Source organism: Podarcis bocagei, assembly GCF_964188305.1.
Source record: "Podarcis bocagei genome assembly, chromosome: 1".
NCBI lineage: Eukaryota > Metazoa > Chordata > Lepidosauria > Squamata > Lacertidae > Podarcis > Podarcis bocagei.
Window position 1 is genome coordinate 133054149 of NC_138125.1, and position 12638 is coordinate 133066786.

The window sequence follows — 12638 nt, forward strand, 5'->3', positions numbered from 1 at the left end:
ATCCTTAGAAATTGCAGGAAATGACTTATCCAGCACTGGGAATCTTCGCCCACTCTATTGAAGAAACAGTGCTCAAAATGCTGACTATCTATAAGGATCAGGGAGTCCATTAAGTTCACCCTTTTTAGAAGTGAGAACTCAGAAGTAGAGACGTTTGTTCAAGCTGTAGCCTCTATGGTATTGGTGAGCTTCTACTTGCAGCCTTTGCAATCTCTCCTTGAGGTGTCTTGTAAACCAGGGGTGAGCAGAAGTTAGATCAGCTAGTAGATCTCTGAGTGATTTGAAGTAAATTGATGGGGATTTCATAGTTCCGTTTTTAAAAAGAAATTACGTGTCAATAATTAATCCTCCTACTCACCAGTTCCTTTAAACTAGGCACGTCCAACTTCCAAGAGACTGTGATCTACTCCCAGTATAAAAGAACTGGCTGTGATCTACTAATTGCCAGAAATGAGAAGTGACCAAAGTCTTGAACTTTTTGGGGGAGGGGGATGCCCCAGAGTTGTTGAGCTTTTGGGGGGATCATTAAAGATCACACAGGCAATCACTTTCCTTAATACCACAATTGACCAGGGACACACCTGCGATTGACCGGTAGATTGTGATCAACCTGTTGGACGTGCCTGCTCTTGATCATGCGGCTGAAATGGAAAAAGCTGGGTAGGTTGGAAAACAAGGAGAATATTTTTATTTTATTGATTCTGTAGTAAAATAACACTGACCTGTTCCAACAAAACTTGCAGTGTGTTACATGCTTATATCAGTCACCTATAAGTAGAAGAATTGAACAGGGACATTTTCGGGTAACTGAGTCACTGCCCGCATTGCCATGGCTTCAACTGCCAATGACATAGCTTCTCCATAAGTACGTGTGAGTGGCTAGAGGTGACTCTATTGCCATATCTGATACATGGGGATCATGCCTTGTCAAAATGACGGTGTTTTGTCGGACCTCTAGCAACCCTTCTATGTTGTGTGAGTTGCTCTGAAAGAACTAGATCCCAAACCTTCCCTTGCCATCCAGTCAGAAACACACCTTGGAGTCTTTTCAGATGGAGAGGTAATCCCTAAACAGGCAGCAGTAAACTGCATGACAATTGGTCCTTATGTATAAGGGGGGGGGGTCGAGATTCGCATCTAGTGGCAGAAGGGCCAGAGCAGGGTTTTAGTTTGATGGTCCACCCAATAATATTGGGAACAACATCAGAAATGTGTCACCAAAGCCCAGTAAGCTTGTTGCACTCCCACCATAAATGTATGATATGTATGGTAACCTCAGGGTTAGATTTATGATATGTATGGTAACCTCAGGGTTAGATTACTGCAATGCATTATGTGTAGGGCTGCCTCTGAAGATGGTTCGGAAACTTCAGCTAGCGCAGAATTCAGTGGCCAGGTTGCTCACCGGAGCAAGACGGTTTGAGCATATTACACTGATCCTGGTCCAACTGCACTGGCTACCAATTAGTTTCCAGGCCCAAATCAAAGTGCTGGTTTTGACCTATAAAGCCTTAAACAGTTCAGGACCACAATACCTCAAGGACTGCCTCTTTCCATACCCGGACCCCGAGATCATCTTCTGAGGCCCTTCTTCGTGTGCCGCCTCCTTGAGAAGTCTGGAGGGTGGTAACATGAGAACGGAGCCTTCTCGACAGTGGCTCCCCATCTGTGGAATGCTCTCCCCAGGGAAGTTCACCTGGCGCCTTCATTATACACCTTTAGTTGCCAGGCAAAACGTTCCTTTTTAATCAGGCCTTTGGTTGACTTGATTGACAACCTATCCCCTTTTAAAATGTGGGGTTTTGGGGGGGTGTTATTGGTTGTTGTTTTTATTTTGATTATGTATTTTGTGGTTTTATATTTTGGTTTTATTCTGTAACCGCCCTGAGGCCTCCAGGTATAGGGTGGTATATAAATTCAAATGATGATGATGATGATGATGAAGGTCTTCTTATAGTCCCACCAGCATTGGGATGAAGTCACAGAAGTTATATAAGAGTGCTTGACCAGGGTCGACTGCTAGCGAAAAGCAGTACCTTCAGCACTGGACTCTGGCTGAAATGGTCTTTATAGGAGACTGATATTCCATGGCCCTTTGCTGGTGTAATAATATTGAGCTAATAATATACCATAGTGAAGGAATGGGTTTCTGTGTAGTCAGTTTGAAACGGGACCCCAAACCCCCCTTTTCTTCTTTCTCCAAGGGAGCATTTCTAAAATGCATTAACTTGAGCTGTTGAGCAAATGCATAACAAGAACACAGCTGTATAAACAAAGCTCTCTCCTTTATCAGTCACGGCAATGGATGACCTTGGCTGTTCCAGTGGAGTAGGGATGACATGTCTGGGTCTTATCTTACCACACTCTGATGCACAGACGGGAACAACGCCAGAGTGTGTTCTTGGAGTTGGTGACCTCTTGCTCCAAGATAAGAGTATAGGAACAGGAATACCCTTTTATGGTCAGAAGTACAGGAAGGAAAACCCTTTTATGGTTAAGAGTACCAGAGCAGGAACATCTGTGATGTCAACCTGCGTGTACAAGCTGACGTGGCTGGATTCCTGGGGAAGGGGGAGAGGGTGCCTGGAGGATATATATACTGCATGTAATCTCTCAGTGGAAGACTGAGTGCCTGGCGTGCTCTGGTCCATGGGGTCACGAAGAGTCAGACACGACTAAACGACTAAACAACAACAAATCTCTCCTTTCTTTGGACTTGCTGTGGACACACCACACAGGTGCCTTTCTGCTGTCCCAGAGAGCAGAAATAAAGAACTCTTTCTCTGAACCAACCCTCGGTGTCATTTGACCTCCTTTCTCCTGTCCGGGAGCAACGCAGAGCCCACCAATCGGTAAAGTCTAATAAGGCTACAATAGTTTATTGAACTGTGAATGAACAATGTGCCAACATCCTCACCCTTCACCATTCTCTTCCTCCTTTGCATGTTTCATTTCGGTGCCTTTATCATGGCCTGTTAATTCACAAGGCCTCTTTGTGGTCCTGTAAACTATGGTTATTGGACCAGCATTATTACAGTTCTCACCCTAAGCTCCAAGCTCCAGCTTTCCTGACTTGCAAAAAAGGCAAGATCAGCACAGCCCAAGCGTATCCCGCCGTCTGCTCAGAATGGAGCGAGACACCCCTCTACTTGTCCTTAATTTGTAGGACAGACATTCCAAGCTCCATTCGAACAAATCTTCCATAGGTTTGAAGATACTTTTAAGGACTCTGAAGCGACGCTAAAATGGCTAGAGTGAAATGTTAACAAAAGAAGGGAGCTTTGTGCTCGCAAAAAGTGGAAGAGCTCTTCAAAACCTCCATGAAAAAAGATCGCAACAATAAAATACTCATTCTTTCCTTCAGCCATTGAAATGAATGATTTCTTTGGTGAGGATTTTATTAGAATACAAAAGATGATGAATACCGTGTCTAATGCCTGCTCTGTGCTTCTTTAATAGAAAGTGGGGGGGGGGGACCCCCTTATCTGTTACAGATCACATCCTCTAGGTGAATTCCTGCCAGCATTGTCACAGGGCACACTGCCTTTGACTTTGGCCTAGAAACGTTCTTACGCATTCTTTGCCTCCCCAGTATTTAATTATCTCTGTCACTTCTTTCATGCAGTATATTTACATAAAGGATGTGGAGTGGCAGATTTAAAAGGAGAAACCGGGGGGGGGGGGAGGTCCAAATAAAGATTGCATCATATATCTCACTATGAAACCATCACAGTGGAAAATGATTTCTGCTTGTGTGCCGCTGTGTGAACAATTTAAGACTTTGGTATTTGTGCGTCTAACTTTGAGTGGCCCATGTGGCCCAAGTATTTTAAAGAGCTCTTCTCTCATTGTTTGCCGACTCTAAGCAGGGGACAGCATTTTAAAAAGCAGAGACATCACCTTGCCAACAAAGGTCCGTATAGTTAAAGCCATGGTTTTCCCAGTAGTGATGTATGGAAGTGAGAGCTGGGACCATAAAGAAGGCTGATCGCCGAAGAATTGATGCTTTTGAATTATGGTGCTGGAGGAGACTCTTGAGAGTCCCATGGACTGCAAGAAGATCAAACCTCTCCATTCTGAAGGAAATCAGCCCTGAGTGCTCACTGGAAGGACAGATCGTGAAGTTGAGGCTCTAATACTTTGGCCACCTCATGAGAAGAGAAGACTCCCTGGAAAAGACCCTGATGTTGGGAAAGATGGAGGGCACAAGGAGAAGGGGACGACAGAGGATGAGATGGTTGGACGGTGTTCTCGAAGCTACGAACATGAGTTTGACCAAGCTGCGGGAGGCAGTGGAAGACAGGAGTGCCTGGCATGCTCAGGTCCATGGGGTCATGAAGAGTAGGACACGACTAAACGACTAAACAACAAGCAGGGGAGGTTCTGCTCATACTGCTGTCAATCAGAGTGGCATGTAATACAGTGGTACCTTGGTTCTCAGACTTAATCTGTCCCGGAAGTCCGTTCCAAAATCAAGGCGTTCCAAAACCAAAGACTTTTTTAATGCTGCACTGACAGATGTGTCCCCCATGTGGTGCGCATTGTACCTTGCTCCTTTCTCATTGGCCAAGTATCACTTTGGGCAGGGAAATTAAACCTGTGCAAGACATTGCAGTAAATAAGATATTTGAGGTTGCTTCCCACCCCCGTTTTTCACTGAAACATGCACACAGTTCTATGAGGTGGTCTTGCTGTCTTCAGTCCAAACTTACAAAAGATATTTCCCCTTAAAATGACAACTAATTTTTTTTTGTTAGAGCGTTTATTAATTTTCCAATAAAAACATCCAAGTAACATTCAAATCATAATCATAGTCCAATAAAAATAAAAAACTAAAATAAAAACATCCAATTGTCTTCCGAATTTAGTTCTGATTTTGCGGCTTCCCACGGCCTGAACTTCAAAGCAAATCTGAAATTTCAGTCCTACCTCTTTCAATAATTCCATATTTCCATATCCGATTTTATCTCTCCAAACTAAAACCATATGACAACTATTAATGCAATGTTTGTATTTTTTTAAAAAATAATACTAAAAAAGTACTGCAAGTTTTCTTTACTTACTGAATAAAACTGCAACTTCCTGTTATTGCATACACATAGGTAAAGGTAAAGGGACCCCTGACCATTAGTTCCAGTCGTGGCCGACTCTGGGGTTGCGGCGCTCATCTCGCTTTATTGGCCGAGGGAGCCGGCGTACAGCTTCCGGGTCATGTGGCCAGCATGACTAAGCCGCTTCTGGCAAACCAGAGCAGCGTACGGCAACGCCATTTACCTTCCCGCTGGAGTGGTACCTATTTATCTACTTGCACTTTGACATGCTTTCAAACTGCTAGGTTGGCAGAAGCAGGGACCGAGCAACGGGAGCTCACCCCGTCACAGGGATTCGAAGCGCCGACCTTCTGATCAGCAAGTCCTAGGCTCTGTGGTTTAACCCACAGTGCTACCTCTGTTGCATACACATTTGTATTGCATACAATCAGCCACACAAAAGAAGAATCTTCCTGTCTCCTCCCCCTCTCTTTCCCATAACCAATCACCAATGCCCCTTTTGGGGAGAAAGTGGTAAAACAACTGCAATGAAACAATGGCCAAGTGTTCCTGGATGACTTTTGTTACCTGGATCAATCTGAGTTCAAGTATGGTTTTGGGCAGTGCTTCTGTTCTGAGGGGATGCAGGGGGGCGCATACCCCTAAACATTTTGCGAATCTTTGTACTTTTGTCCATTTACTGTACAGTGGAACCTTGGTTCTCAAACTTAATCCATTCCGGAAGTCTGTTCCAGAACCAAAGCATTCCAAAACCAAGGCAAGCTTTCCCATAGAAAGTAATGCAAAATGGATTAATCCGTACCAGACTTTCAAAAACAACCCCTAAAAGAGCAATTTAACATGAATTTTATTTTCTAATGAGACCATTGATCCATCAAATGAAAGCAATAAACATTGTGCTGTACTATAAAATAAATAAGACAGTATATAAAAATTATTATTTTTTTTCTTACCTGCACTGATGATAGTCATTTTTTGAATGGGAGGTTTTTATCCATTTCCGCAGTCACACAATCAATCAATCAATCAATCAATCAATCAGTAGCTAAACAGTCACAAATACAAATTAACTGAAAAAGCCTCAAAAAGAAAAGCACAAAATAAATAGCAAAAACAAAAACACCAAACTTCATCAATTCCAGAAGTCTGTTTGGCTTCCACAATGTTTGAAAACCAAGGCGCAGCTTCTGATTGGTCCAGGTGCCCTGGAAACAATAGCTGACAACCGCATTGGACATTCGACTTCTGAAAAACGTTCGAAAATTGGAACATTTCTGGGTTTTTGGCAATTGGGAACAAAGGCATTTGAGTACCAAGGCATTTGAGAACCAAGCTACCACTGTACATCAGTACTATACAGATTTTTGCCGCATCCCGGATGTAAAATTCCCTTCCCGGAGATGTCTGCCACTGTGCTCGTGGTCTTTCAGCACCAATTGGAAAAAAAAACAACCCTTTTCCTTCAGGTTCCTGTGAGCTGAAGGTATTGCCTAGAACCCCACAGTTGGATGGGTTGCTTCTGCAATATAGAATTGTTTGTAATTATAATATATTTTATATGATGTTTTATTGTTTTGATACAGCTGTTTGATCCGTGTCTTTTTCTTGAATTGTTTTTGCAACCTGCCCTGGAATCCTAACAAATGGAAGGTGGGCTTTAACAAATGAAGGTTGGGGGAAAATTATGGTAAATAATAACACTAAAAAGAATAGCAACACAATTGTCCAAACTTACTGATTCAAGGGAAAATGGGAAAAGGACCAATTGCAAAAAAAAAATAAAAAAAAAATGGGCCCAATCTATTTGTTAAATTTGCACCCTATCCTTTCAACCAGAGAAGCCCATTATAATGCAACTTTATAGTGTATATGATACAATAATTTAAAATAGATTCATGTAACACCTTTTTGCTGCTAAAATAAAATTAGGTGTGATAGTGTTGGTACCACAGTAATTGTGGACACTTAAGTTTAATGGAGTAGATACTTAAAAATTCTTTAAAATATTAAAGTTTAGGTTTTACTTTTTTATATGATGATATGTTGAATTGTTGGTAATGTTAATTCTGACACATTTGCCTAATATTTGTGTCTGGTATGTATATTTATAGAAATGTTTCTACATTTGTATTTTTACAAGCAAAAAGAAAAGGAAAATACAAATGTCAATACGTGATACTCCAGAAGCTAATACAACTTCCTGTCATGACGTGTCTATGAAACCATTGCTGACATGTAAATTTTTCAGCACTTTAAAAAGTAGAATGTTAATGTGAATATATTTTGCGGTGTTGTGACTTAAAAATGTATGTTGTGTATACAGTAATAGTGACAATACAAGGTTGTCAAAATGTTTATAAATGTTCCCAGTTGTGTCCAAGATTGAGATTCTGGTTGTGAAGGATGTTGCACCACTCATGAAACGTTTTGCTGCCTAGATTAGAACTCTTTTGTTTGCTATAAGTTTCCATCTCTTGTCTCACTAATTTGGTTTATTCCCCCCCCCCCATCCTGTTCATAACCCATTTTTTCCTTTCCTCATCGGTTGTGCGGTAGTGCTCATGGTTCTTGTAACAGCTTTCATCACTAGTTATAAGGAGAAAATGCTTAGTTAGACGTAGCATCAATGTAACACAAATACATTGAATGCTTTTAACGATGGGTGTATCTGAATAGCAAATATACATATTATGGACCACTAAGATATATGAGAAATGTAAGCAACCCTGACGAGTGCTTATAGAAAACTCTTAATGAGGTTATGATTGAATCAAATTCACTGTAAGCAGCCTAATGGTTTTTCAATTCTGCTTCCTCTACTATGGGTCTCTTTTTTTTTTACCGCAAACCCTTTCAGCCCATATTAGGTTTCTTCAGGTTTATGGCATCAACATGAATAATTTGAACTAAGATGTCTCTCAGATAAGAAAAACCACTTCCTTAATAAAGAAGTACTACCATATCTCTATGATTGAGAGAAATGTTGTATACTGTAGGGCATATGAATCAGCGGCGGGCGCTGGATCTTGAAATGACTTGCGTGGCACACTTCCACTTATTTCAATTTTCCTTGCTATCCAAAAGAAACCTGTGGCTTCAGTACCACAGATCTCCACGTGAGATGCGGCAAATAGATTAAGAATGCGTTTGGCGCTTCATCACTGTTGTACCATCTGTCTTACGGCAGGGATGGGGAATCTGTTGCCCTCCAGATATTGCTGAACTCCCAACTCTCATCAGGATGGCTAATGGTCAAGGATCATGGGAGCTGTAGCTCAGTAACTTCTGGACAGCCTCGTCCCCTGGTGTATTGTAGGTCGCCACTCAAAATCTGGTTGGTGGTCAGAGATTTGCCGTATTTTTTGCTTTATAAGACTCACTTTTTCCCTCCTAAAAAGTAAGGGGAAATGTGTGTGCGTCTTATGGAGCGAATGCAGACTGCACAGATATCCCAGAAGCCAGAATAGCAAGAGGGATTGCTGCTTTCACTGTGCAGTGATCCCTCTTGCTGTTCTGGCTTCTGAGATTCAGATTTTTTTCCCCTTGTTTTCCTCCTCCAAAAACTAGGTGCGTCTTGTGGTCTGGTGCGTCTTATAGAGCAACAAATACGGTATTTATTTTTTAATGGCGAATTAAAATCCAAATATTGCCTTGGACCTGTGAAAGTCTTCTAGGTATGCATTGACGCTCTTCCATTTTTCTTCAGCTTCTCGTATTGTGTTGGGCCAATTGTGGCATTTTTGACAGGTTTTTGGCACAGCTTGTTGGGTTCCGAATGGGGTTCCTGCGGTGCACCCAGAACATGCTGCGTGGTCCATTGAATGGCCTGTATGTCTTCACTAGTTCAGACTTAGGATCCAATGTAAGGAACGGATTTTGGAGGAAGCTGGTTCTGTTAACAACAACAATCTGCTAAACCTGCCTTTAGTATCTTCTCTCTAAGATTTGTCCCCACGCTTTGAAGTAGCCAGTAACCAAGATGAAATTTTTCTTCCCCCTTTGCATTCACCACTTTCATAATATGTTTCCCAGGTCATACACATGAATAATTTTTAAAATGAATATTTGTCAGTTTGTTCTTTAATACTGCACAAATCATATGCAAAACTTGCAAGTGTTCTTCTTCTTATCTTTAAAAAGCAAATACAGTGGTGCTTCAGGTTACAGACTCCGCTAACCCAGAAATAGTACGTCGGGTTAAGAACTTTGCTTCAGGATGAGAACAGAAATCGTGCTCCGGCGGCGCGGTGGCAGCAGGAGGCCCCATTAGCTATAGTAGTGCTTCAGGTTAAGAACAGTCTCAGGTTAAGAACAGACCTCCAGAACGAATTAAATTCTTAACCCGAGGTACCACTGTACTTTTCCGTTTATCACTATCTGGGATTTTTCACTTTAATATGTTTTGTATCCTTCCTTTGCAGGATGGACGGCTGCGAATAAATGACCAGCTGATTGCAGTGAATGGGGAATCCCTGCTTGGAAAATCCAACCATGAAGCTATGGAGACCTTGAGGCGTTCCATGTCCATGGAAGGAAACATTCGTGGGATGATCCAGCTGGTGGTTCTCAGAAGGCTGGACAGGCAAACAGAAGCAGTATGCAAAGCATTTGTCTCTGTTTATGCATTTATGGGAGATGTGTCCATCATTGTGTAACAGCCGCTGTGAGGAGATTCGGTTGACATTGCTATTATTTTCCTTTGAAAATTCCTTTGGAATATTATTATTATAAAATCCTCTTAGAACAAGAGCAACCAGTTAGTATTGACATTGGGTGCATAATAATAATAATAATAATAATAATAATAATAATAATAATAATAATAATAATAATAATTTATTTATACCCCGCCCATATGACTGGGTCTCCCCAGCCACTCTGGGTGGCTTCCAACCAAATATCAAAAAGAATACAGCGTCAGACATTAAAAACTTCCCTAAACAGGTGTCTTTTAAAAGTAAAATAGTTGTTTATTGCTGGGAGGGTGTTCCACAGGGCAGGCGCTACTACCGAGAAGCATAACACTAAGGCATAGTTTGTTATAACCATGGTTTGTTAAAAGAGCAAGTAACTAGCTTGCAGGTGACCCAAGAAACAGTGTCTTGCTTCTTCTAATGTTGGGTTGTCTCCTCTACAAATATCTGGCTCCTACCCCCCCCCCCCAATTGTGGTGGTTAAGGACTGCCACTGTCTGAATATATTACCAGTTCTCCTATCATTGGCCAGCTGCCGACCTCCCCCCCCCCCAGCTCTTTGGGGACTCTACTTTTATCAACTCCAGTCTATTAATTCAATACATTGTCCTGTATACAGGATGGAACTTGGGGTATGAATGGTTTTGGAAAAAAAAATTTACAAATTGTGAGAGGAGCTCCAGAATACAATTGCAACCCAAAATGATTGGGCAACCAAAGGAGGTGTTCTCCATTTAAGGGATGCTGGTGATGCTGTGGTCTAAACCACTGAGCCTCTTGGGCTTGCCGATCGGAAGGTTGGCGGTTCGAATCCCCGTGACGGGGTGAGCTCCCGTTGCTCTGTTCCGGCTCCTGCCAACCTAGCAGTTCAAAAGCACGTCAAAGTGCAAGTATATAAATAGGTACCGCTCCGGCAGGAAGGTAAACGGCGTTTCTGTGTGATGCTCTGGTTTCACCTGAAGCGGCTTAGTCATGACTCGTAAAAACTGTCTGCGGACAAACGCTGGCTCCCTCGGCTTGAAAGTGAGATGAGCGCCACAATCCCATAGTCACCTTTGACTGTACTTAACTGTCCAGGGGTCCTTTACCTTTTACCCTTCTCCATTTATGAATTTTTAGGCAAACAACCACCACTAAATTTATTGAAGTCTACCTGTTTTTTCAATAACTAAGCACTGTGGTTTAATGGGGGAGCACTAAATCTTACGCTTTACTCTGTTTACCATAATGTTTATATTGGAATAAAAAATTTAAAAAAATGTCCAGTAGCACCTTAGAGACCAGCTGTTTGTTCTGTGTATATTGGAGAAGCAGGACGAAATATCACATAGGGACATTTGTAATTCTTATTTACTGTAGTGCAACAACAGGAGCTGTTCATGCAGAAGAATGGACCTAAGCGACCCTATATCAGAATTAGCAACTGTACCTTTGATGTATAGTTGTGTTCAATTTTTATCAACAAATTAGGGTCCTGTTGGTCTTCTGAAACAGGATCAATGGCCTTCACTTACATTTTTTTCGTCAGATTTACCAACACCCCGCAGTTGAATATCCTATTGAAATCCTGTACTAAAAGCTGTTTGAGTCCCCCCCCCCACAAAAAAAAAATATGGCTATGTACGTATGAAATGCACCCACACTTCTAGCACGTTCTCTTTGAAGAATATACAACCAGCTCTTTATTGAATCAAACTCATTTTAAACAGAAATTAATTTTTATAGGATGTGCTTGCAGTTCAATTGTAATTCCATTTGCGGCTGAAGACTATAGCGAAATGGGGCATGACCCTTTCCTTTTCCCCTTACCTGCGCTACCTCCCTCTCTGCTGCATCCCAGCTTAGTACAGCAGGATATGTTTAAAAATCCATTATTTTCTTATTGGCTGGGACACTAATGGAACCTTTTCATGACAGCTCTGTTTCACTAGCTGAATGCTCTCTAATTAGGCAGCGTACTGATCAGTTGTTGAGCTATTGATTCTGTTGTTTATCAGAGAGCTAGAAAAGCAGATTTCTCACCACCACCCCAGTTGCCGTTAATTTACAGCTGCCTCTCCTATAAGGTATGTGTGTTTAGTAATAGTTTGCCCCTGTGAGGTATTCAGAATTCTCCATATAAGAGAATTTGGGAGTTGTATTGCAAAGGTTTGAGAACAGAATCTGCTTTCAAAGAAGCAGAAAAACTTGTTTTTTGGGGTGTCGGGTGGAATTCAGTGCCACTCTGTGATGAACACTCCCATCTGCACAAGCAGTTGTAACTTGCCCCTTAGACATAGCTGTCAACTTACAGATTTGAAAATAAGGGACCAGCAGCCTCAAAAATAAGGGATCAGCAGCCAAAATAAGGGATCAACAATTACTTTGATAAAATACATATTTTGTTATGTGCAAATGGCTTTATATACTTATTAGGTCCATAAATTACCATATAGCATATATTCAGCATAAAGAAACAGCAACAATTTGTTGTTGACAAAGGACAGCTGGACATAGAAAGGGCCCCATTACCTTCAGTAGCTTATTTAAGGGACATCATCAATAAGGGACAGCAGCGGAACATGGCGCTGGGATGAGGGACTGTCCCGCCAAATAAGGGACGCTTGACAGCTATGCCCATAGAATGATTCCCCTCCCTGAGTACTGTTCTGGGGGTTCTCTTAAATACCCTGGAGCCAATTTGGGGAGATGTGGTGGGAAAGGAGGTGGGAAGCCCCATGTCAGCAATAAATCAAAATGGCATCAGTGCAATTCCCATATTTTTCCATGTATAAGACGCCCCCATGTATAAGGCGCCCACTATTTTGGAGGACTCCAAATTAAGGAAACACCCCTCAACACTACCCATGTTTAAGATGAGCCCCAATTTTTAACCTATTTTGTTGTTGTTAAA

The 12638-nt window shown here is 41.8% G+C and overlaps 1 protein-coding gene across 1 annotated transcript in view; it reads left to right on the forward strand.

Moving 5' to 3' along the window:
• PARD3B (par-3 family cell polarity regulator beta) overlaps positions 1-12638 on the forward strand; it is a 622948-nt gene that overhangs the window by 235489 nt on the left and 374821 nt on the right. The window contains exon 12 of the mRNA XM_081200610.1: positions 9473-9646. Coding sequence (XP_081056736.1) covers positions 9473-9646 — 174 coding nt within the window. The remainder of the gene's footprint in view (positions 1-9472; positions 9647-12638) is intronic.